Here is a 27,885-nt window from a genome sequence, read left to right as displayed (position 1 = left end):
ACTTCGTGCAAATGGCCATCGAGCCTTGATAGTGATTGGCAGCTAATAACGGTAACCAAAAGAGGTATCATAGGTGATATTACAATTTCCAAAAGGAGTCTCTGGGTAGGAGCAGGATTCCTCATTGATTTTGCCCTCCTTAATTCAGGGGCTCTGAGGTCCATTATTGCTTCTCAGTTGCTCGGCTGTGATCAGCTAACCTAGAACCAACCAAGTTATGATCCTGTAACCTTCTTGTCTGATTGATCCGTTCTGATCGTTGCACTGGGCATTCGTCTTTCCCCAGTCGACGACTAAATCAATATCTGAAATCGAAATACTCAAGGTGTGAAAATCCTTTTCTTAGCCTTAGGATCATGCATTGTCATGCAGAAGTTTGGAAAATGTATTTTAAGAACTATGGAAATCGGCTTTCAAATTAAGACTGAATTCAAATTTAAAGTTAAGGTTCAAGACATTGGTAATAAGACATCAGAATTTGCAGGCCTCAGTTTCTTTTGTGCAGTCCATTTTAGGGTTTAAATGATGGCCTATTTTAAGAGGTACAGCAAATATTTTTCAATCCCTGCAAAATGCTTTGAGACAATTTCTTATGTGAAAAGCCCGAATCACACGTTGTTGTTGGTGTTGTTTAACACTGCTTATTTTGCAGCAAAAATGAAATGGAAGGTGCCTTTATACGTTGGAATTTCCCCTGCATGCAGGCACAACCATGCAGCATTTATTCTTCACAGTCATGTGAGTACATTGACCGACTATTTGTAAGATTCTTTCCTTTCTTTTTCTTTCAAAATCTCTCACAATCACCAGGGACTGCATGGGAAGGTCAAATTAGCCCTTGTCTTTCCCTGGGTCTGAAAGCTTAAATTCAACTGGATTATAGTCCCTCTTCACCACCATGCACATGTATAACAACCAAGTGAAGATAGAAAGGCACTTTGACAGCTTTTTAAGCACTTTGAGATTGCCTGCTCCTGAAAGGCACTGTATAAATTGTATTGTACTGAGTAGCTACCAACACTCACTTCAAGTCTACATGGACAGGGTAATCAGTGCATTGGAACTGACCTCTGTATGAGGAGGTGTACGCCAATGGAGAGAAAAAATATTTTAAATACAATTGCTTTCAATGAGGAGGATGGGGCTCAGATTTTTTTTAATCTCCCTCAGTGATTCTGAGGTTCTTGTTTTTAACTTCAGAAATGAGTCTTCATTTTTTATTTATTTGTTGTTTGTCAAGATTGTGTTCCAATGTTGCCAGTCCAGACAGAAAGACCACCTTCAGTGAGCAGAGCTCAGTGGTGTTAGTGAAGTGATCACACTGGTGTGAGCGTTACCCATTTGACATGGTTTACACAGTGATATAAGTAACTTAATAGAGCACATTATGTGCTCAATGCAATAAAAGCTACACTAGGAGATCGGTTTCAACTTACACGGTAGCAGTGTTTAGTGCAATCATTATGCAGCCTGGGAACTATTTTGGATCTGCCTCCCCTTTTACTTATGGCCCTCATTGGGACTCCAATGAATTTCATTTCAGTCAATGTCCCACAGCAACTGTGTTGTTCCCTCATCTTTGCTCTTCAGAAAGAGAAGATAAGGAATGCAACTTGGAGGGTGAAAAGGCCCAATTAAGTTTTAATTCTCTCTTCCATTGGATATTTACTTGTAGTGATAAGTTTGAAATCAAGAACACAGTGTGTGGGGAGTGACCAATGAAGGCCAAGATTGCTCAAGCAACAACAATATCTTGCATTATATAGCACCCTTCACGTGGTTAGCACCTTGGAGGGCTTAACAGCGGAGTTGTTTATCACTGAATTGGAAAGAGAAGGGACGTGACCGAACATTCGGTCCAGGAGGAAACTATTCAGGTGTGATCTGAAGACAGGCAAAGAGGGGGCAAGATGGAAAGATTGAGGCAGGGAGTTTCAGAGATTCGAGGAATAGTGACTGAAAGCACAACTGCCAATTGCGGAGCAGAGGGGACAAGAGACATCCATAAGACCTGAGCCAGCTGAACAAAGGTGGTGGGTGTGAGCAGATCAGAGAGGTAGGGATATACCAGGGCGTGAAGTGATTTGAAAGTGAGAATGCCGATCTTGAAATCAATCTGTACTACAATATGGAGCCAGTGGAGCCAGGCAAGATGCCAGAAGCGATGGGATTGTGGAGCTTGGTACGGGTGAGGACAAAACCATTAGCGGAGTCATAATGGGGGTGGTGGGTCAAGTAGGACTTAACCTGAACAGGAAGGTTGCATTGAAGTGGATGAAGGGGAGGTGAAGAGGAGAGATGGTTGAGGTGGATGGCATGGCCCATTGTGTCAAAAGCAGTGGAGAAGTCCAGGAGGACAAGGAGACAGAGGTATCCCTAGTCGCAGAGAGAGAGGTCATTTGTAACCTTGACAAGCAAGATCGTCCATCTAATTTTTGGTATATCTCCACAGATTTCTTAATATGAAATACATGATTATCAATTTTCTAAAAACTTAAATGGCCTGAAGAACATTTCTCAGCATAAACAATGCTTTTGAAATTTGATAACCAAGCTGTTCTTATTAATAAATATATTAAGAAATTCCACAAATTCAACCCTTTTCGATGAGATTGTAGCTCTTGGTAAAACATGGGGAGAATTTCCCTTTGCTGTAAAGTGTGATGATGATCTGCATTTAAAACGAGATTTCAAGCACATGTCACTTAATAATGAGAGGAACTTTATTCTGTTGGATGTGAAAGGTACTATATAAACGCAATTTGTTATTGTTGTTGAATATTTTTCAATAACTGGATGACCTTGATTTAATGGGTGTTCCATTCATAACACTCATAATGGCAAGAGGTATTTGCATCTAAATAACTCTCAGCAAATAGCACAGAGTCATTACTTTTTAAGATTGAATATCATGCCATTGCCATGATAAGTATATAAATGGAAATGAAAGAAAGACTAACTTGTGCCTAACTTTTCTTCAGCTCTACATTTTTGGTGGAGTCAATGAAGAGGAAGAATTCAATGATATAAGGGTGATGAAGTTAATAAATCCATCTGACCGTCAGCCGAGTAAGTCTCCTTGTTGTGATGGGAATGTTGAAGTACCAATATGTCAAAACTAAAATGATTAAAATCGCCAAGCTAATTCATAATTGTAAGTAGGCATTCTGCCTCATTGAGACCTATTTCATGCTCATCATTAACAATAGCAATATTTCAGAATGATTATAAAGATGCTTGCTATAACACTTATTTTACGTTAAAGCTCATTGACTTAGAAAAGCCCCTGAAATTGTTTAATTTATCAGTGATTCATTCCCCTTGGGCAGCCAGCTATGATATAGCTATGTCTATTTTCACTAACAAAATGAAAGATTCTACTTTAACCTTTCAAACTACTGCACCAAAAGAAGCAAATAATAATATTATTAATTCAACCAAATATGGGAGCTTTACAGAATGAGAATGCATAGATCTTGTTTACATGATCACATCTACACAATTTCGAGCAAAAGTCCCCAGATATGGTAGTAACCCATTATTAAGCCATTTACTGATTTTAAACATTAGTGTGTTAGAGAGGGGAAAAAAAGGATCAATATGTTTTGTAAATTCTAATGTGGCCCATCTATGAAAGATTACAGTCCTTTGTGTTGTCAACATTTTGTACAATTATGCACATCACTTTTTTTTTGCATAAACGAAACCCAGAATAATATTTTCAGATGCAACAAAACAGTTGAACAAGAGGACATAGGTACAGAATTGCAAAGGACAATTTTAGTAAGGACTCTGGGTATTTCTTTATCCAGGGGGAATTAATGAATGAAACAAGTTTAAAGGGAAGGGTGGCTGAGGCCAGGAGGCTGCACTCATTTAAAAATACAACTTGGTACAGTGATGGGAAGGTGATGGGGTCAGTATTCTGGAAGGATGAGACCAAATGAGCCAAAGAGCTCTCTTCATCCAATCCAACCGTGTCATCTTCAAAACTGATGCCCATCACTTCCCAGCCATAAATACGGAAAAATGTACGTGGTATGACATAACTTCATGTAGAGTCTTTTTTGGAACAGTTTGTTTCGAAATAAATTGAAATGATCACACATCCCTCAAAGGAGATAAGTCTGCTTGGTGATGAGAATATTTTCTTCTTAAAAATAATAGTTGCCATAGAGACCCACATTGACGTTTAGATTTTGCTTCTCCCACTTTGGAAGTACACGCTACAGTTCTCTTGCTGGGCCTGAAGGACAATAAGTCAAGCCAACAGGAGGCTGATACAATATCTGGTGACTGTAATGTAATTCTCAAGGTCTGCTGCTCGCTGCATTGTGCGGAAGATTCCAAACATGTGCAAGTGACTTGCACAGTGTTACAGTACTGACCTTGAGGAGCTCAGATACAGCACCAGCCAGAGAGACATGATACCCGTGCAATTAATAATTACATCTGATCTCTATCATTGCACTAATCCTTTAAATTCAATCAATATGCACTTTTTATCACATATTTTTTTTTAAAATTTAGGCTGATGCATTTATTGGTAAATATACTGTCTTTGAATGCTACTGGTTGCTAATTAGCAGACCTTGGCAAGTGAGTTTAATGGGAAAATCCCAAATGTGAACTTGCATGCTCTGTAAAGTTACTGACAGGTGGAGAATACTGACATAGAGCCATCTGTAACAGTGTGTTTGAGGACAATGAATCTTATTTATTTCAACAAATTAGGAAACAAGGATAACTTAGATGTACAATGTTGGACCTTTGGCTATATTGGATTACATGATGAACCCTGTAATATTATCTAGTTATTGATTTTGTCTTTATTATGGATCATTAAGTCTTCTATGATGTTTCTTTTTTTTCTTTCAATTGCTCCCCTCCTCTCTTATGTGGAGTCCTGTAGCTTGGTGGTTAGAGAACTCGCCTCGCAAGCAAGAGGTTCCGGTTTTGATTCCCGGTAGGGCGAAACCTTAGGCCAGTTACCTTACGCCACAAGCCTCTGTTTACCTAGTAGCAAGTAGGAACCCAATTATTAGTCGATTGGCAGATCGCTTCCGGGGATAATGATTCTTCCCAAAGACATTTTTACTATAATAATAATTTGGTCACTCAATCCACGACTGTTTGCGGGACACTGCTTTGCGCAATTGGCTGCCAAGTTTCTCCCACAAAATATACAGTCAATTAACTTTACAGCATTGTATATTCTCTGAAGCTCTTGAGGCATCTAAATAACTTGATAAGGCGCTATATCAAATGAAAGGATTATTATTATTATAATTATCATAGCGCTGATTCAAACTGAGGAGCACCTTACTCAAGTGGTCATTCTTAGTGTGTGGACCTAGACAGGATGTATCTGCAGGATATTCAGCAACTTAGACACCACAGCTTATCCCATATCCACTCACGTGCGCTTTTGGCACGTGTAACTAGTGTGGGATCCTGCCGTCTAGGAGGAAGCTGTTACATGGCAAGATGTGACATAATGCCTAGAGATGATGGGACATTGAAAGCATCGATGGGAACACTCGAGTGAGAAAGCTCCAAAAATAGAGCAAACTAAACTCTATATATTAGAGAATAATAATATTCAGAGCATCTTTGTGGCTGTAACAGTGCTGGAGTTCGTTGTACTTGCTCAAACTTTCCTATTGCTCTTTGCTATGCCAATCATCGCCTAAGTGCACAACCTTAACTATTGCTGTGTTTCCCCTCTAAGATGCTCAAGTTTTCAAAGTGGTCAATGTGTTCTGAGAGTATGAATTATTGTTTCTGTTTTAATTTCAGTTATGAAAGAGATTCTCTCAGAATTTGGCATCCATGAAGTCAGCAATAGGTAGGTGGCGTTCATTTCATTGCATATTAACTTTGCTGTTTAGTAAGACACCGCTTTACCTTTAAATCAGCATCCCGTGAACATGAAGACCAATGAATAACACAGTCTACAAGGGGAAATTCAATGCTTTGTGTGGCCATAGAGACCGGTGGCAGTTGAGGGGTTCAAAAAACCAGACCCGTGTACTAATCATAAATTCACTTATTCATTGCACATTTTAAGTCGCTCCACCACACATTCTATGTGCTATTCTCACCCCTTATGCCTTAAGTCTGGTCTTAAAGGCCTTTTCCCCTTCCTTGAATCGAGAACTTCCTTATGCTCTGCAGGCAACAATAATAATCCTTGCATTTGGTATAGTGCCTTTCATGTCAGGAGGATGTCCTGTAGTGCTTCACAGGATTTTTGTGAAATGGAGTGACTGTATATTTGTAAGCGAATGCAGCAGTCCAATTGCACACAGCTATGAAACAAATGACTAATTTTACGGATACATGTTTTCAATTAAAAGTATTTTGTGGCTTCAGTTTCTGTTATAGCGGCTGTTAACCAGTTGTTTCGTTCAGAGCAGTAGAGAGACCTGTACAAGTAATTATAACACGCCCAACCTGGTTCTGCAAACATAATTCAAGTCTTGAAATGTCTTTTATATTTCTTGAAGTCTGCTTAGAATTCATGCTGATCACAGTTAGCTCTCCACCGATTGCCTTGTCAGTTTCAGTCAGTCTCAGGGCTCTTTCGGTCAGATTGGCCCGACTGAGGAGCAGATTCAATTACGAGTAACACAGAAACAACAGGATTTTGAGAGGAAATCATTACAGAGGTTCAGAGCTTAGTTCAGCACCAGATTCTCATCAGGAAGTGCAGCTGCACCAGCCTAACCACAGTCAAACCAAGAGTGCCCTGGTTCTGCTCCATGCTCTGCCTGGGTGCTGACTGTGTTTGTTGATCAGATTCACGCTGCGCCTCATTTAATCTGATGCAGCAGTCTCAAGGTCGCAGACGCATGCACTCTTTGCAGTTGGAATTCAATATTTCCTCAATGTATGTTTCATAGATTCATAGAAGATTCATAGAATGTTACGGCACAGAAGGAGGCCATTCGGCCCATTGAGTCTGTGCCGGCTCTTTGACAGAGCAAGTCACTTTCACTAACCCCAATCACCAGCTTTCTCCCCATAACCCTGCAAACCCGTCTTTCCCAGATACCTATCCAGTTATCTCTTAAAAGCTGTTATCGAGTCGGACTTCACTACCCTTTCAGGCAGATCATTCCAAATTCGAACAACTCGCTGAGTGAAAAGCTCTCCGTGGATTGGGAGAGCACAAAGTAGAAATCAAGCAAGTCTTACATCTTCCATTGCCTAGAAAAACCCTGCACAGGGTAAAAGATGTGTGCTGAGGTTTAACACTATTTGATCTGTTATTAAGGGGGTGGGGCTGGGGTGGGGTTAGTGGCAGAATTCCATCATGTGATATTATCACAGGTGAAAATGATCACATCCACCAAAAATATTTTTTTTCTTGCATTTGGTATAGTGCCTTTCACATCAGGAAGATTGTCTCAAGCTCTTCACAGGATTTACTTAAAGTGAAGAAACTGTGTATTTTGTCGGTGAAAGCGGCAGCCAATTTGCGCACAGCAATGTCCCACAAACAGCCAAAGTGAATAACCAATTTTATTTGAGGAATTGTTGGCCAGGACACTGGGAGAAACTCCCTTCTTTTTTCAAATAGTCTCATGGGATCTTTAACGTCCTCCCCTAGCACCGCATTGGATTGTTAGCCTTGGTCACGACTTCAAAGGCCCAACATAGGGTTTACATAAGAACATAAGAAATGCTAGAATAAAAAAATACCAAGGTCCATCTAGTTCGCCTTCCACCTTCCTGGTGGTCGCATGCACACATGTCCCAAGCTACCCAAGTACTATATATCATAATGTTATTTTCTAAAAGTTATCTAATCTGTGTTTGAAAGAATCAACACTTTCTGCTTCAACCGTATCCCTAGGGAGCCTGTTCCACAGGTTTACTATTCGCTCACTGCGTAGATTCGTTCTGAATTTACCCCCCTTCAATTGCAGGCCTTGTCCTCTGGTTTTACTACTCTGAACACGTTGAAACAGCCTTTCATGATCTATATTGTTTTACCCCTTTAGAATCTTATAGACAGCAATCATATCTCCTCTCAATCTTCTCTTTTTCAGCGTGAACATGCCCAATTTACTTAGTCGCTCCTCATAGTCCAGTCCCTCCATTCCCTCATTTTGGTTGCCCTCCTCTGTATCTACTCGATTTCTCCAATATCCTTTTTGTACTACGGCGACTAGAACTGTACACAGTACTCTAAGTGTGGTCTCACTAATAATTTATACAGTGGTAGGATTGCCCCACTATTTTGGCTTGCCACTGTATAAATCTTTTGATACATCCCAACATCTGGTTTGCTTTACTCACTGCCACAGAACATTGTTGGGAGAGCTTCGATTTATTGTCAATCAGAACCCCCAGGTCCTTTTCATTTTCCATACATATTGTTTTCCTTCCATTCAAATAATAGTCCCTTCCAGGAATTTTTGTCCCCATTTGAAGTACTTTACATTTCTCCACATTGAATTTCATCTGCCACCGATCTGCCCAATTCCCATTATGTTCAAATCCTCCATAACCTATCTTGTTTAGTTTCGCAATCTACCACCTTCAATAGCTTGGTGTCATCTGCAAACTTCGCCACTGTGTTTGTGACTCCTAGTTCCAGATCATTTATAAAAATATTAAACAAAAGAAGTCCCAAAACAGACCCTTATGGAACTCCACTAGTAACATTTTGCCAGTCTGATGACAATCCCTGTACCACCACCCTCTGGGTTCTTCTGGTAAACCAGTTGAATATCCATTGTAATTATACCTCCACTGATTCCCGCTTTCTTTACTTTCAGTACCAGCTTCTCAAGAGAAACTGTATCAAAGGCCTTACTGAAATCCAGATATACAACATCCACAGCCTTATCCTTATCAAGCTCCCTTGTCACACCGAAAAAGAAAAACAGTAAATTAGAGAGGCAAGACCTCCCCTTCATGAACCCATATTGGCTATCATTTATGATTTTATTTCTGTCCATGTGCTCCATGATTTTATCCTTAATAAGTCTCCATAATTTTACCCGCAATGGACATCAAAATTACTGGTCCAGTATGTTTCAACCCACAAATCCCTCACTCAAAAAGTTAACTTTTAAAAAGTTAAAATCATGGGTTGCACATGTGTTAACACTATCTATTGGTACAGGGTAGAGCACAACCTGAACCCAATATTTAGTCCATATGGTTTATTCTGTATAGTGTGGTGGATGCTGGTGCAGAATTCCATTCATGTGGTTCAATCTATAGATTGCAGTGGCAAGGCTTTCAGTTCAGTTCCATGACCAGATGTACCTATTAACTGGGTTTCCTGTGTTTATAAGAGACAAATTACAGGCAAAGCTGGATATTTGACACTGGATTTGTGTTAATGCCAAAGGCTTTGCCAACATATTTTTGTCTCACTCCTGAGTGCAGGTAACAAACACGAGTGTGATTCTTGGTTAAACAGACTGACCTGTTTAACCAAGAAAGGCTCACACATGAACAATGGCCATGTGCAGGGTACCAGAGAGCAACCATAGCCATGGAACTACTTCACAGAAAGGGGAAGATGGGGACTGCGAGCAGAGAGGCCAATGCCAAAGGAGAGAAAATTAGAAAAAGAATTTGGCATCATTTTTTTAAAAAACTAAAAAACAGTTGGAGTTCCTGGTTCACTCCACTCAGTGACATTTTAGGTGTGAAGATATGAGAGTGAAGAGATGGACTAGTTGTTGTGGAATCAAGTAATTCTTAAACATTTCTGTATAAGTTACTTTAGTGTGAAAGGAACTTTGCTCCATGTAATGTTTGTTAATCCAGAACACAGTCTAGATTCACTAGTTCCTTTATTTAAACGTTACACTTCCACAATCTGCCCAGTCACTTTCTCAAGAATTATTTTATATTTGCTTGCTTCTCATTGTCAATGTCCAATTGCCAATTAAGTCATTAAAGCAACATTGCAACACCACAGGCAGTTGGGAGTGTTTTGAACTTGCACATTTCCCATTTGACTTTTGAAACAAAAGAGCAGCAGACAGGTACTCTCCCTCAGGAAAGGCAGATCATGAGTTAGCTTGAGTTACTTTTCACTTTTGTTTTTTGGACAGTCTGACACATGCAGAAACCCATCAACATCCTTAGGAGTATCCAGACCAGACAGAGTTGCATGCATGCCACCTATACATGGCAATACGTATATCTAGCATGCAATAAGCACTCTTCCCCCAGAAAGATGCACCTGCTTACCTAATTCCAGAGAATATTAATTGCAGGTTGGCAAGAGCCAAGGCTTGGGGACCCCAGAGTGTGTGGTACTGGTGGTGTTTAACCATCTAAAACTGCAAATTTCACCCAAATGTTAGTAGCTTTTCACCAACTAACTTAGTGATTAGCTGAAGAGAGGACTAAGAGCAGGTCACTTAATCTCTCATGGCTTAGAATCCTTTGTGGTATGTACAGGAAGAGCAACCTACAAGGTGAAGGAAATAAATATTGTTTCAATTATTGTTGAAAAGTCAATTTATCCAAATGCAGCATGAAGCAATTGGTCCCACTTTAATTTGTCAATTAAGAAGGTGAAAATTAAGAAACAAGAGAGGCGAAAATTGTGATGTGTTAACTAACATTATGGTACATAGTTAAATTAATGCACAAGGGTGCACATGTAAATTGCAACAGAGTTGGGAGTGTTTTGTACTTTCACATTTCACATTTGTTTTTGTTTAGTTAAGATGATATCCCATCCCAGCCAGTGTTAACAAGATATCAGTTTAACTAAACAAAAACAAAGTAAAGCTGATGTGATATCTGACTAACTGGCAGTCCAGTGCCCTTGAGCCTTGAGACAGAAGTTCAATTCACACCACAGCCAGCTTCTCACAGGAACTGTGGCGAAGGGAATTGGTGGTGGAGATGGGGGCACATGGGGCACACATGGGAACCATCCCATGTTCCAATTATCATATCACAAATTTTCATGCATGTGTTAAGTAACACATAACAACATGGCAATTTTGTCCCCATATATTCCGTGTTTCTTCTGTTTATCAGAACTGAAAGTTCCTGCCTGTGGCTGCTAAGTGTGATCAGGTTACACTATTTTCCTCATGGGCTTTGGATAGCTTGCATTATGTCAATTCCCACAGTATGGTGTATGGGGAGGTAGGTGGGGAACCGGAGTGTCACGGGGGAAGCAGTTGACGCCAATCATAGTTGGTAAAGAAAACAAATCGACTTCATTAGGCTCTACTCCAATAGATCAGATAAACTGTGTGTTGAAGCACCCACAGCAAAGGATGGCAGCTCCCTGTACCCCAATCTCATGGTTTTCTAGATGTGGGAACACTTCTTAAATTTCTTCTTGGTTCCTCCCAAGGACCATCCACAGGAGTCCCTGACCTTCTGCAGGAGAGCCTGGAATTATCTCAGCACTGCTCCAGCTGCAATACACATTCAGCAGTTCTCAAATAGTGCCCCTGGATTATTACCCAGTGTGTGCCAAATTCAATACCAATCTTGTGTCCAAGGCGACTCATTGAAAACATATTGCTTCATGGTCTCAGCTTTGTTCAATTGGTTCCACTATCGCCTCTGAATCAGGGATTGTGGGTTCAAGCCCCATGTTAGGACTTGAGCTCACAGTTCATGCTGACACTTCAGTGAGGTACTGGGGGAAGCATCACATTGAGAGAGGAGCTGTCCTTCAGCTAAGATGTTAAACTTTGGTCCCAAAGGATCCTTTGGTACTATTCGTAAACAAATAATAATCCTTGAATGAGATGTTAAACCGAGGTCCTGTTAAAGATCCCATGGTACTATTCCAAAACAGAAGGGAATTTCTCCAGGTGTCCTGGCCAACAATCCCCCAATAAAATTGGTTACTCACTCCATGGTTGTTTGTGGTACATTGTTATGCGCAAACTGACTGCTGCAATTCACCCTTCCCTTTCTGAATAATGCCAGGACACAGGGAGAAACTCCCTCCTCTTTCCAAATAGCGCTATGGAATCCACCTGAACAGGCAGACGGTGTCTCAGTTTAACATTTCTTCTGAAGGATGGATGAGGTGCCAGATGATGAGATTGGGGATCACACCAGTGTGGGGAGGAGGAGAGAACTACATATGAAACCAAAGCCCAATAAAAGCAAACCCCTTCAGGAGAGCGGAGGAAGGGACAATAAGGAAGAAAAAAAACAGCTAGATTCCTGCAGCGTGATTCATAGGTTTGTCCCACTGAATAATTTTTCAGACACTTATTTAATGTGTTCCTTCATGCTTTCATACTGGTGTGCTGCAATTATTTGTGAGCAACAAGTGAGGAAATGGCTTCATGCTACAGGAAGCTTAAGGGGCCAATTTTCTCCCCCAGTTTCCCAACCACAAACAACCAGTAGAGACAACAGCACCTCAGTCTGTTGGGAAACCCAACTCCAATTAATTGCAATTAAAAAAACAAAATCTGTAAATAGGAACATCACGTCAGTGTCGCATCTCTCCTTGGTGGCAACGTGAACGGACAGGAATATGAGCTTTTGCATTCCCCCTCCCCACTCCTGACACAAGAAAACCCTTATTGTAGCACTTTTCATGCTCCATTGATGCCGTTGATAATTGAGGTTCCAGAGCAGCGTGTTGCCCCCACACCACCCCTCCCTCCCACCACCGGAGACAGAAATGAGATGCGAGGTTTGTACAATGCTTTATTTTCGTTCATCATCTACGGCTCTCACAAGTTCCATGAAAATTAAAAAAATTACTCCTCTTAACTGTGGAGGTGTACTTCTGGTGCTGTTTACGTAGTTAAACTGGAGATTTTATGACTTGATCATCATCAGGTTGTTAAGGCCTTTGGAAATTTAAAAGAAGCTCTTTGGGTGGCTTGGTTGTGTAAAAGCACTGGTTGGTGAGCACTCAGCCACACTAATAGAAGGGAGGCAGTATTGTATCTTAATCTGGGGTGAGCTGCCTGATCTCAATTGGGGCAGCAGTTAAGACATTACCTGGATTAGAGCAGGGAAAAATCAGCCTGACCTCAGCTTCTCTGCAACTTTTGAATTAGTCTAGCTTAAAGCGTTTTGATGTTAGACATGCCTGCTTATAATAGACTTAAATAACTGGCCTGTTATTGTGTGGGCTTGAGATGCCTTTATATGGTATTATCTTCATGGGTGTTTGAGAAGGAGCAATTCGTTGGGCCAATGTAATTAAACTCCTGAAAAATATCTTTTCCTAAAGGTTTTCGCCTACAAAGATCCCAAAGGTGAGATATGAATTGACAGAACTCCTGAGCAGCGCCAGAACAGACTCTCCACCCCAAGTACCAGTAAGTGAATCAATCCACTTTGTGGCACTTCTTCACAAGCTACTGGTTCTCTTCTACCCATCTCCTTTACTTCAGGATTAATAAATAGAGGTTTAAAGAAAAAGATCATTGGTTTGTAAAATTTGATATTATGTTTTACCTTAATTGGGTGTTATTTGTGAAACTATTTTGAGACCATGCAATGTTTGTAACATTCTTTTAGGAAATAGTTTCTTGGGATGTAATATATAGTTTGGAACATAACATGTGCATGCAACCGCCAGGATGGTGGAAGACAAACTGGACTGACCTTGGTCTTCTTTCGTCCAGCAATTCTTATGTTGTAATGTAAATAGCTACCACCTGTCTCATCCATCTTTGGCATAATGTTTATCATGTGGGATCCTGGGTTCGGGATTCCTGGGATTCCAACCCCTAAGCTCAAAGCACTTCAAGGATATGCTATCAAGTGTAGTGCCTGTGTATTTAGTGGATGAAGTGGCAGCCATGTTGCGCACAGTAACGTGCCACAAACAGCCATAAAGTGAATGACAATTGGGAGATTGTTGGCCAGGACATCGGGAGAAGGTCGGACACTTGGGCCCAGTGTAAAGTCTTGAAAAATATCTTTTCCTAAACGTATTGGGCAGGTATGAGCTAGCCAAAGAGAGTCAGCATGGATAAGGCATTTGTGAAGGGTAGGTCATGTCTGACTAATCTAGTTGAATTTTTTGAGGTGGTCACTGAAATGGTAGATAAGAGAGAGTCTATGGATGGCAGTTATATATAGGCTTTCAGAAGGCATTTGAAAAAGGTTCTGCACAAAAGATTATTAGCGAAAATAGAAGCGCATGGAGTCGGAGGTAACCTTGTGACGTGGCTTGGTGATTGGTTGGGAGACAGGAAACAGAGAGTAGGGATAAAAAGAACATTCTCTGATTGACAGGACGTGACAAATGGTGTCCCACAGGAGTCTGTACTGGGAACTCAGCTTTTCGCCATATATATATATAAATGACTTGGATGAAGGAATAGAAAGTTTTATATCCAAGTTTGCAGATGACACTATCTAATTGAATGGCAGAACATCCCTTCTTTTTTTGAATAGTGCCCTGGGATCTTTAACATCTACCTCGACAGACAGATAGAACCTCAGTATAACATTAGATCTGAAAGTCAGCACCTCTGACAATGCAGCACTTCCCCAGCATTGCACCTAGTGGCATCTTAGATGGTGCAAGTTTCGAGTTCCAATGCGGGGCTTGAACCCACAACCTTCTGACTCAGAAGTGAAAATTCTACTAACTGAGCCAGATGAATATTAATAATAATAATCCTTGCATTTGATATAGCGCTTTTCACGTCGGGAGGACGTCCCAAAGCGCTTCACAGAACACACTGTAAAGTGAATTGACTATATTTGTGGGCGAACGCGGCAGCCAATTGCGCACAGCAATGTCCCACAAACAGCCGTAGATTGAAAATGACCAATTTATTATTGTTTTGGGTTTTGGAGGGATTATTATTAGGTGTGTGGAGTCAGGAAACTTGCCCAAGGTTTTGCCTTGCCTGGAATTGAACTCAGGTCTCTCACTTGCAAAGCGAGTGCTCTAACCACTGAGCTACAGGACTCCACAGATGAAATGAAACCTGACAGGCACTGATGATGATGATGATGATGATGATAGAGCAGCCAGGAGAAACAATAACATGCTGAATGGGAAATATACAGCGAACATGGTATTTTGCATGGAACGCTTTTGCTGAAACTTTAACTGTTGCCTTTTGATAAAGATTGTTAATTGCAACAAATCTTTTATTATGCTGTAGATCAAAACAGTGTAATCTATACTTTAGCACAATAGAAATGTCAATTACTACAGTACTTGCAAAGGGGCATTCTCTGCAGCTTTAAAGTAAATTAATTCAAAAGTGAGTACAGCAACACTTTGAAAAAAATCCTCCCTCATGGTCAGGACAATGCCATAAATCATGACTGGTAGAACCCAGGCTACCAAACTCAGCCCAAACTACAACAATAACAACTTGCGTTTATATAGCGCCCTTCATGCAAGGTAGCATTCCTGGACCACTTGCCCTCCAAGCTCATTGGCCCGCGACAACAACAACAATTTACACATGTAGAGCCTTTTGCATTGGAGCATGTATCAGACAGTTTTACGGAGGCGAGGTGGGAGCCTAAGCTGGGTGGAGAATGGCTGTGGTGGTTAGGCGGAAGATGATTGAAGGTGCTGTCAGAATTCAGTAGGTTGTTTTCGCTGATGTCATGTTAATTAGCCCCTAAAAGGAATTATATGGAAATGGTCAGGAAAATACAAAAATAAGTGCAGATATTTCATGGTATTTTCTCGTCCGTTTATCAGTTCTGCTGAACAACATTGTCTACTTGACACAACAAGCAGGCTTCTCTACTGACTATGGGAGTGATGGACAATGAGCCACCGGTACCTTGGCAAGAGTGCTAAATGGAAAGAATTTATGCTGTGCCACATACCATTACCCATCTGAGAGGCCAGGCAGGCAACACAGGCAGCAGTCAGTGTTTTTCTGGAGAGGCTGTTTGGAAGGAACAGTCAATGAACTTTGCTTTCAGTTTACATTACCTGTACCTCCCTGTACATTATCAGTGCTATTTGATAGGACTCTAATGTTCTGAACTTTTTCTTTTGTCAGCCGAGTGTCTGACACGTGGAAAGCCATCACCACGCTTCAGAGCGTCCAACCCAAACTGAGAGTGGGCATGGAACTCACAGTTTGGTAATACGTTTCTGTATATGTCAGACACATGAATGACAAAAACAATTGTGAACTTGATGAATGAGAAATTGTGATTGTCCTCTCTGCTGCTGAAAACACACCAGAAAGGTGCTTTGCTGTATTTCCATCTATGCTGTATTTCTCTCTATGCTGTATTCCATGAAATCCCTTTATGCCTTTGCACCTCCCTACCTATCTGATTTGCTTACCTCCCACTCTATCACCTGCTGCCTCCGCTCGGCTGTCTCCAGCCTCCTGTTCTTCTCTCGCCCCCTCTGCTCCACCATTGGTGGCTGTGCTTTCAGCCATTATGCCCTGAAGCTCTGGAACACCCTCCCTTAATCTCTCTGCCTTGTCCCCTCCCTCCCCACCTTGAAATCCTAGCTAAAGACCTTCCTTTTTGATCGTACTTACAGTCACCTCCCCCTTCCCTCTCCCCCGGCTCAAGGTCAGACTCCGCAACTGTGGAGCACTCCAGGACACTATCCTGAGTGAAGGCGCTATATCAATGCAAGTTGTTGTTGTTTTAGTGTGTTTTTACTTATTCTGTAAATACTCTATTTATGTCTCTTTAGTAATCTTAATCCTTGCATTTGATATAGCGCCTTTCACATCAGGAGGACGTCTCAAAGTCCTTCACAGGATATACTGTAAAGCATTCTATCAGACTATATATTTTGTTGGGGAACCCTGCATTTCCACCTATTGTGTAAGATAGTATTTTAAAATGAGATACCACATTGAAAGCTTCTCATTTTAAAGCCAGAATTCTGTGTACGGCTGTGTTCAGTTTTCCTAGTAGTGGTTGGGATTAGCCTGTTATGTGCCTTGCCTTGATCTCTGATAACATTAGTCCAAAACAAGAAAGGGGAAAATCAGATGATAAGATCAGCTGCACTTACTGTCTACAATCACAGAGGGGGAAAAAGTCAAAAAACAAGTGACAGCCCACACTTACCACTGCCACCCAGTGGAAATTTACATTGGTGACGTTGATAGTACAGCTCATTATGACTGATTCACTATCTCTGGGTGAATGTTGCAGAACATACTACAATACTACTATTTAATACCATAGTTTTTTTAAAGAATCACTCTGTTAAAGCTCAGTTGAGCAAAATGAGAACGATGTAAAGTCCATGCATGGTTGGGTTAGTAATAATAATAATTATAATAATAGTATAGTGGTAGTAATAATAATAATCTTTGCATTTGATATAGCACTTTATAATCATCAAAACGCCTTGAAGCACTTCACAGTTTTTTTTACCGTATTCACTGTGTATTTTGTAGGTGAATGGAGTTAAAGTGGACATTTATTTATTTAAACTGGGCAGTTTTCCTTTTTAACTGTGAAAGTAGTCAAGAGGATGGGGGAGGATGCAAAACAAGAAAAGGAGAACAATGAGCAGTTTTGTGGAGAGAAAGATGGATTGTTTCACTTTTCAACACAGTGGCAACAAAAAAAACAGTTGTTTTCAATTGCCAGTGTGATTTATTATTCTACCCTCTTGCAGAAATGTGCATTCTATAATAATAATAGCACATTATCATATCTCAAAGTGCTCCACAGAATATATTGTAAAGTGAATTGACTGAGTATTCTGTGGGTGAAACTCGCCAGCCAATGGGCACAGCAATGTCCCACAAACATAGAATCATAGAATTATACAGCACAGAAGGAGGCCATTCGGCCCATCGTGTCTGTGCTGGCTCTTTGAAAAGAGCTATCCAATTCAATCCCACTTCTCCGCTCTCTCCCCATAGCCCTGCAAATTTGTCCTCCCAAAATAATTATCAACAGTCGTGGATTGAGTATCCCAAATTTTGGGGGGAGATTTATTATCCCCAGAAAGCAATCCGCCAACTGACTAACAACTGAGTTCCTATTTACTGCTAAGTAAACAGAGGCGTACAGAGTAAGGAAAGTTGCCTAAGGCTTTGCCCGCCTGGGAATCGAATTTGGGTCCTCTCGTTTGCGAAGAACTCATGTTGAACAAATCATAGTGCTTTGAGAAGTTTTGATGCTATAACAAGTCAGTGTTTGTCTTGCCCACTCTACTGCTTCAGCACTTTATGAGCTGAATGGAAAGCACCTTAGAGCAGTATAGGTTTGTTTCCTCCACTGATGCAGAGATGCCCAAGTATCTCCTTGTGATGAACTGGGCGGAATCACAAACTCACCAAGTCGGGATTCCGGGAGAACACAAAAAGATCACAAGTAGCTGCATAATAATATAATAATCATCCTCGCATTTGATATGGCACCATATCATGTCACCGAGATGTCTCAAAGCGCTTCACAGAATATACCATAAAGTGAATTGACTGTATATTTTGTAGGCGAAATGCAGCAGCTAATTGAGCACAGCAGTGTCCCACACACAGTCGTGGATTGAGTGATTATTAATTATAATTATTCTTTAAAGGGATTATTACTCCCGGAAGGTGATCCACTGATCGACTAACAGCCGGGTTCCTACTCACAGCGAGGTAAACAGAGGCGTGTGGTGTAAGGAAACTTTACACAGGTTTTGCCCTGTCCGGGAATCAAACCTGGGTCCTTTCACTTGCAAGGCGAGTGCTCTACCCAATACACAACAGTGCTACAGCGAAATAAGAGAAATAATCTGTCATTCAAATCAAATTCTACAATACAGCAAAAGTTTACTACCATTTTTCTTTTTTTTGTATTTGTAGGCAAGTGAACCCCGGGATCTGAGCTCTATTCACAAGCAAGCTGTGGAAATGATCACTCGTGCTTTTGCTATGCTGGACATTGAGTTTCAAAACCTGAACACGTATGTGATGTCAATGATGTTTTAGTGGAATTGTTGTGAGTCCAAAACTGACTTCAGTCATAGAGATAAATGCACTCAGATAAAAAGCCTAAAATTACTGCAGCTTGAACTTCTAAAATATACACAACTGTGTCAACCTGGCTCAGTTGGTAGCACTCTCACCTCTGAGTCAGAAAGTGGGTTCAAGCCCCATGTCAGGTCTTTGAGCTCACAGTCTAGGAGTGTTGCATTGTAAGAGTGTCGTCTTTCAGCGGTCTGATGTGACTGATCTATTAATTGAATTATTTTAATGACTGATCTATTAATTGAACAACAACTATTCATCCATCTTTCTGTCAAAAGGGTCTAATATATGACAATTTATAATGAGGCAGTCGTCCCTTCAAGGAGCAAGAAGCCATAAAAATCATGAAAAGCTTTAGAAACTCATCGGTCAGGAAACAGGGAGAAACTCCCTTCTCTTTTCGTATAGTGCCATGGGATCTTTAACATCCACCTGGACAGGCAGATGGGACCTCGGTATAACGTCACATTTGAAGGGCAGCGCCTCCAATAATGCAACAACCCCCAGCACTGTGTTGGAGTGTCATCTTAGATGATGGGATTCCAAGTCCGATGTGGGGCCTGAACGCACAATCTTCTGATTCAGAGGCTAGACGGTTACCACTACATAGGTTGACACACATAATAGTATTAGTTGAGCAAAACGGCCTGTTTCTCTGCTGTACATTCTGTGTAAAGGCCAGCAGCTCTGAAAATGCCATGATCCCCCAGCACTGTATTGGAGTATATATACTCAAGGCTGATACGCTTATAGCTCAGTGGTTAGAGCACTCGCCTCACAAGCGAGAGACCTGGGTTTGATTCCCGGCAGGGCGAAACCTTGGGCAAATTTCCTTACACCACATGCCTGATAATAATCCCCCAAGAAAAAAACAAAACAAAAGAAAAATATAATAATTTGGTCACTCAATCCACAACTGTTTGTGGGACACTGCTGTATGCAATTGGCTGCCGCATTTCGCCCACAAAATATACAGTCAATTCACTTCACAGTATAATCTGTGAAGCGCTTTGAGACGTCTCAAAGACATGAAAAGCACTATATCAAATGCAAAGATTATTATTATTATACAACCTCAGAGTCCCGACCTGTGGTTTGAATCCATAGGCTTCGGATTCTGAAACGTGAGTGCTACCAACTGAGGCAGGAGATTTGGGTCCTGAAATGAAAACATCAAATAACTGGTTTAAAAGCAAACCAGATCTACAAGTAAAACAAGTGGGGGAAAATTGAAAACTTTGCAAAAGCCTAAATTTGAGCAGTTTTGTAATAAACACTAGAAAAATGTTTCTGTTGTCATGTAAAACAAGGTACAGATTTACCAATAACATTCGTATTGTGTTTTATTATCACAGTGAGAAAACAGAACTTAATCAAGCTAGAATTGCTTTCCAGAAAGAAAAAGATGCTTATGATAAACAGTACAGAAGTCAGCAACAGGTGAGAGGAGCAGCAGCACATACAAAATTCTGTAACGCTGTGGATCAGTGACATAAGAATAATTGTGAGCATCTAATCTCATTTAAGTTAATGCATGACTACCCCAGCCCTCATCAACAAAAGTTGTCACATTTATGAAAATTGTATTCCTGCCTTGCAATTGACGAATTTAGGAGTGAACAGCGGACTCCGGCCTGCCTCCTGTCCCCCGCCTTGCCCGCCCCACCATTGGCGGGTGGGCCTTCAGCCACTTTGCCCCCACCCTCTGGAACTCCTTCCCGCAGGCCGTCCCACTCGCCACCTCCCTTTCCTCCTTCAAGACCTATCTCAAGACCCTCCTCTTCGACCATGCCTTCAATCACCCTCGTTCCCCCACTCTCCCCAATCCTGATCCCCAGCTCGGTCCGAAACACTGATTGTCCAATACCTTGGGACGTCCTCCTGACGTGAAAGGCTCTATACAGATGTAGTGTTGTTGTTGTTAAACCGAGTCCTGTAGCCCAGTGGTTAGAGCACTCACCTCGCAAACGAGAGACCTGGGTTCAATTCCCGGCAGGGCAAATCGATGGGCAAGTTTCCTTACACCACAAGCCTTTGTTTACCCAGCAGTAAGTAGGAACTTGGCTGTTAGTCAATTGGCGGATCATGTTTCCGGGGGTAATAATTGCTTTTTTAAAAAAAATTGGTCACTCAATCCACGACTGTTTGTGGAACATAACTGTGCGCCGCGTTTTGCCCACATAATATACAGTCAATTCACTTAACAGTATATTCTGTGAAGCGCTTTTAGACATCTCAAAGATATGCTAAGGCGCTATATCAAATGCAAGGATTATTATAATTATTATTGAACACACTCAAATTTGGCACAGTTGTGAACTAAAAGTACCAACTGATAGTACCGACAGTATTGACTCTGACAACCCAGTGCACTATTGGGGGAGCGCTACATTGTTGGAGGCACTATTCTTAGGATGATACTTCAACCAAGGCCTTGTTTGCCTGTTCAAGTAGACGTTAAAGATTCCCTGCCATGATTTGAAAAGAGAAGGGAGCTTCTGCACACACCTCCTCCACTACACACACACACATCCTCCACTAGACGCACACCCCCTCCACGACACACACACCACTATAGAAGGTTTCTCCCAACAAACCCCCAAATTAAATAAAATTGGATATTCACTTCCTAGCTGTTTGTGAGACATTACTGTGTGCACAAATTGGCCTATGGTATCATCTACAAATGTACAGTGATTACACTTCACAGTTAAAACCTGTGATGGGCTTTGAGACATCTTGACAATGTGATTAAGGTGCTATATCAAACTCAAGAATTATGAGCTGTCAAAACTACAATATGAGAATAAACCATTGCAATGAGTTCTTTGTAATGTTTAACATTAGATCACTGGCACAATCTGAGGCATTTGATTAGTGAAAATGGATGCTTAATAGGCAGAAATGAGATAAGAAGACATCTTAAAGAGCTTCAGAAGATTTACTGCCCACATTGGGACTTTGAACTCAGATGATCTAGACTGACCCTCCAATGCAATGCTGGGGCTGTGCTGCACCACTTGCCTCATTTGTCTACAAAATACAAAATCACTTTAGAATAAATCCTGTGAAGGACTTTGAGACATCCCTTCTGAAGTGGAAGGTTCTGTATAAATCTAAGGATTATTTTTTATTATTAATTAGCTCTGGAGGAGTGCAGAAGCTACGGTGGCAATGATATGTGAAGCTTCCTAGATTGCGTTGCTTAAGGAAATGCAAACCAAGAAAGCATAAATGTAAGACAGCTGGCAGTAAATCTGATAGGGAGTTCAGCATGAACTCCTTCACGCAGATGGTGATACGAATTTGGCACTTGCTCCCAGAAGCTATGGTAGAAGCAAAAAGCATCAATGTATTTAAGAGAAAAACATGATGCATATGTGAAGTGAAGGCAATAAAGGCCTATAAACTGGGCCAATAGAAAAGTGTGGCATCCGCTAAAACCCCTCCACTACAGACACACCCTCTCCACTACACATACACACACTCTCCACTACACACACCCCCTCCATTACACACACCCACCCCCTCCACTACACTCACACACACACCTTCCACTACACACACCCCCTCCACTACACACACTCCCTCCACTACACACCTCCTCTCCACTACGCACCCCCTTCCACTACACACACACACCTCCACTAGGTGGATTCCTGTAGTTCAGTGGTTAGAGCACTCACCTCTACACACACACACACCCTTCCACTACACGCACACACCCTCCACGACACACACACCCTCCACGATGCACACATCCTCCACTACACACACACCCTCCACGACACACACACCTTCCACTATACACACTCCGCTACAAACACACCCTCCATTACACACACACATTGCACTATCGTATTGTATACCTCACCTATAGGCAGAGTCTATTGGCCTGCCTATAGGTGAGGTATATAATATGATTTACATTTATAAAGCACCTGTCACATCAGGAAGATGTCTCAAAGTGGTTCACATCCTTGGATGGGCAGGAAGGGTGGAGGTTTGTATGAACTATAAACACCGGCATGGACTCATTATAATAATAATCCTTGCAATTGATAGACCACCTTATCATGTCGTTGAGACATCTGAAAGCGCTTCACAGAATATACTATAAAGTGAATTGACTATATATTTTGTAGGCCAAACGGTCTGTTTCCATGCCATATCACTCAATGTGAGATTTGATTCCATTTGTAAAGGTTAAGATGATATTTTTGCAGACTAATCTGTTGCCAGAAGTTAGTGTACACTGAGCTTTGCTCTTCCTTCCAAATAACTGGTCTGTGGCATGAACAAGCTATAAGGCTGCGACTGTAGTTTCCATTACAGAAAGTAAAACATTCTTACAACCACATTCATAACACACTTTTCACTACGTATCATATATTTTGTTTAAAAAAACAGATCTACAACTCTCAAGCTGTGCTCTAAAACTTTCCACAGAGCTTTGGCTCATGGTTTTTTTCCCAAAAAAAGTTTGCCTCGTTTCTGTGCCAAACTGTCAATTCAGGCAATTCAGAACTCTCGACAGAAATGTTTTGTTTGCTTTTGAGTTGTGTATTTTATTTTTATTTTCATTCTCTGCCAATTGTCTCCCGCCGACCCCCCTCCCCCCTGCACACACGCCCAGTTCTGATGAAGGGTCATGGACCCGAATCGTTGACTCACTTTCCTTTCTCCATAGATGCTGCCTGACCTGCTGAGTGTTCCCAGCGACTTCTGTTTTTATAAAGCTTATTGTTTGCTTGAGTAGATTTGAATTCCAATACTCAAAGAGCTGTAGGTGCGAATTAGGAGGGGAATTAATAGAAGATCTGTCACTGAGCACCCTGGAACTAGAGTCGGCTTCACAGTGGGCACATCTATTTGCTAAACCCTTTCACACGAGGACCTGGATTAAGCAGCTGGTGCTGAATAAACCTGATACACGGCATTGGACTTGGACCTTAAGGTGGCTGGCATGTCACAAGCTGTCCTGTAGAGGTCCTCCCACCACGCTGAAGGCTGATGCCCCACCTGATAGCTGTTGAGGAAACTCTGAGGCTTCGGGCAACAGCTACTGGAAGGCGTTACCTGGAGTCCGGGTTTGTTAACACACGTTCTTACATCCAGCACCTGGAATCCACCTTGAATGGCCTGCAGAGAGGCAACAGCTGCTGCTTAAACTTCGCACCTCAAATTAATGGAACCATAGTTCAATAGGAAGGGATGTGTGCCCAAGTTGCAGAGAGGAAGAGGGTGGTAATGCTCTCACATATTTCATGCTGAGATGTGTTGCCCACTGGGAAACTCACAGGGAGTTCCTTGTACCTACCATCCATCTAGTGAGGGTTCAAACCTGTGTTTGTTTTATTTGTTTCATTTCATATTTTCAGCATTTGCAGTATTTTGCTTACATTTGGCGTGTACTGACTGTTGTTAAATAGCCAAAAGTGGCATATAATTCACACCAGTAGTGTCTCACAAACAGCACTGAGATCAACACCCAAATTGTCTATTACTGAAGAAGGAAAATTGGCTGGGCTGGACTAACTCCCTGCATTCACTTCAAAATATTGCCATAGTAACTTTAACTTCTACTGTAACTGAAACACAAGAACAAGATCTAAATTTAGGATTTTAGCTGTTGGGTGACACATCCAACAATGTAGCACATCCTCAGGCCCTCACTGGAGTGTCATCCTAGATTATTTATAAATCTGATGTGGAGCCGAAACAAACAACCTTTGACCCACAGGCAAGATTTGCTACAAACTGAGCCAAACTGAAATTTGTTAGGAGTAACTTCAACCCTCGCTGTTTAGTATTCTGGTGATGAAGTGCTCATTTGGTGTTCATAAAGTTGATCTCCAATCCATCAATGTCTTTCAGGAGCTTCAGGAAATGCTAGAAAAACATAAGGCCAGAATGAAGCTTGGCTTAAAGCTCGAGCTGAGGAAAACGACAGAGAAAGACAAGAGCTCTGCAGACAAAAGGTAAGGTTAGAAGCTTAGTCCAGGGGCAATATGTTCTCATGAACTCTAGATGGATTTTCACACAGTGAGTTGTTCGAATCTGCAAAGCATTGTCTGAAAGGGTGGTGGAAGCCGACTCGATAACAACTTTTAAATGAGAAGTAGATAATTATTTGGGGACGACAAATTTGCAGGGTTATGGGGAGAGAGCGGGGGAGTGGGATTGATTTGGGTAGCTCTTTTCAAAGAACCAGAACAGACACGATGGGCCAAGTGGCCTCTTTCTGTGCTGTATAACTCTATGTTTCTATGATTTCCAACAAAGAGATAACTAAATACAGTTAATGTTACATTATTAAAATTTAGCCATGAATATGAGCCCCCTTAGGGGGCTACATTGGTTTGGACTAAATCAGCCGGCGGTGTAACATCATGGGTGACATTGTTGAAGTCCTGGTTCATGGAGACTTTGAGTTCATGGTTCAGGCTGACACTCCAGTACAGTGCTGGGGTGTTCTGCTTAGCTGGAGGTATTGTCCTTTGGATGAAACATTAAACTGAGGTTGTGCCTCCCTTTTCAAGTGGGTGTTGAAGAACCCCGTGGCAACAACAATAACAACAACTTCCATTTATATAGTGCTTAACAATAGTGTGGGCAGAGCCGGGGAGAAAGGGAAGATAATCTTTGGCACGGTAGAAGAGGAATGTCTTGAGTTGCTATCTGAAAATGGGCAGATAGGGCAAGCCAGAGGGTTTGAGGCAGAGTTCCAGAAATTCAGGACATAGTAGCTAAAAACATGGCCACTGATAATTGAGCGGAAGGGTTAAGGGGCACACAGAAGGCACAGTTGTCACTATTAAGTGGTACTGTTCAAAAAGGGAATGGAGTTTCTCCTGTCAGCAATCCTACAGTTAATTAATCCTCTGGAGCAGATATAACTAGGACATCTCCAAGAGCAGAATGTCCTACCATTATTACTGGCACTAATCATCACATCACACTCTGCCTTTCTCAAGCATTTATTGGAAAGAGAAAGAAAAGAAAGAATGCTAATGCAAGTGATGGGTCAGATAGTTTGCTTTCATTCAGGGATACTGATGGCTCACCTATTAATCTCCCGTATTCTCCCTCTTGCAGGCAGAGCTGTTGCAGGAACAAGGGAAGCTGCATGAAGAACAGAAAGACTTGCAGAAACGGAGCCAGCAGCTCCTCTCCATCATGCAGCAGTTTAAGGGCATGTGAGGAGTTGCTGCTGGATCCTGAGATTGAAATAGAACTAAAACTCCCAGACAAGGTGGAATTCTTTCCTCTTGCTAAGTCAGGCAGTCCATTTCTTTTCAGCAAATAGACAGACGATAAGTAACCCAATAACCCATTCTGCAAGTAACTGCAACCAAGAGTAGTTCATAATGATTACCTGAATAACAAGATTGCATTACTGGTTCACTTTGTTATACTGATTTAAACCATAATACTGAATGTATGATTTTTGTTGTAATATATATAATAATTCTACCGTATCTGTGTTTGTATAATTGTTAACCGATCTGATTTGGCAGCACTCTAGCTTCTGGGTTACAAGGATGTGGGTTCAAGCCACATGTCAGGGTCTTGGAGCTCATGGCTGACAGTTCAGATGACATGTTAAATCAAGGCCCTATCTGCCAGATGGGCATTAAAACACCAATGACACTATTCGAAAAGAAAAGGGAGATTTTTTTTCTCTCAGTGTCATGGCCAACAACTCGCTCCCCCTTAATAGATTGATCATTTCCCTCATATCTATGAGACATTGCTGTGTGCAAATTGGCTGTCAAGTTCATTACACGTGCATGATCACAATACAGAAAACTCTGTAGCACTGAGATACCTTGTCATGAGAATTTTTCTCATGACAAGGTATTGTTATCAAATGCAAGTATTATTATTGTTATTATTGTTATGGATGAGGCACTAAAACGTAAAATAATTAAAAGAACAGTGCTCAAACTTCAGGAACAGCTTTATTACTGTAACAATAACCCCAAAGTACTTAAAAGAAATACAAAAAACAATTTAAAATGAAACTAAAATGTTACCAGTACTTTCCATCACCTTTAGTTTCTCTCTTTCCATGCTCTCTCTTTCTGTCTCTTTCAAAATGTAGGGTTTAAAATAATTTCTACTGCTGTCTATGTATCTAACTCTCTTTTGCCAATTCTAACCTTCTTTCTGACTTTTCTGTATCTGAACCTTTGTGCTTCCTAGTCTGACTTTTAAGCTTTTCTACATTTCTAGCTTATTGTCTAATTTAGAAGATGAGAGCGACAATTTTTTAAATTGGCTTAAATTATTGGCTAAAAACTTACTAATCAAAAGCTAGTGATTGACAGTGGTCAATTTCTTAAAATCTTTAAAGTATTGGGAGTAAGAGTAGGAATAGGAGCCACAACCCAATTTACACATATATATTCTCAGATGCAGGGATAATCATTGGTTCTGGGAAGATGATTTAAATATAATAAGTATATATAATTTGGGGACATAAATAATGATAATTGCCTTTGATATAGTGCTGTTTCACACCATCAAGATGTCACAAGCCGTTCACAGAATCTACTGCAAATTGTAGTGACTGTGTATTTAATAATAATAATAACAATCGTTGCATTTGATACAGCGCTTTTCACATCTTCTAGACATCTCAAAGCGCTTCATAGAATATGCTGTAAAGTGAATTGACTGTATATTTGTGAGCGAAACGTGGAGGCCAGTCCGCACAGCAGTGTCCCACAAACAGTCATTGATTGAATGACCAAATTATTATTGCTTTTTCTTGAGAGATTATTATCCCCGGAAAAGCGATCCACCAATCGACTAACAACCAGGTTCCTACTTACTGCTGGGTAAACAGAGGTGCGTGGAGTAAGTAAACTTGCCCAACATTTCGCCCTGCCAGGAATAGAACCCAGGTCTCTCGCTTATGAGGCGATCTGCACACAAACATTACTAGGAACACAGA

General features: G+C 41.2%; 1 protein-coding gene across 1 annotated transcript; it reads left to right on the top strand.

The window, feature by feature from the left end:
• Positions 1-2,298: 2,298 nt before the first annotated feature.
• Positions 2,299-26,267, top strand: zmp:0000001301. Its single transcript, XM_042346862.1, has 8 exons — positions 2,299-2,370; positions 2,982-3,069; positions 5,800-5,848; positions 13,214-13,301; positions 18,759-18,859; positions 20,279-20,363; positions 24,801-24,904; positions 26,022-26,267. Exons 1-8 carry the CDS (start codon positions 2,299-2,301, stop codon positions 26,230-26,232), a joined length of 798 nt encoding a protein of 265 aa, XP_042202796.1. The 3' UTR covers positions 26,233-26,267.
• Positions 26,268-27,885: the final 1,618 nt, after the last annotated feature.

Source organism: Callorhinchus milii, unplaced genomic scaffold, assembly GCF_018977255.1.
Source record: "Callorhinchus milii isolate IMCB2004 unplaced genomic scaffold, IMCB_Cmil_1.0 Scaffold1, whole genome shotgun sequence".
Lineage (NCBI taxonomy): Eukaryota > Metazoa > Chordata > Chondrichthyes > Chimaeriformes > Callorhinchidae > Callorhinchus > Callorhinchus milii.
This window is presented reverse-complemented; position numbering and strand designations above follow the sequence as displayed.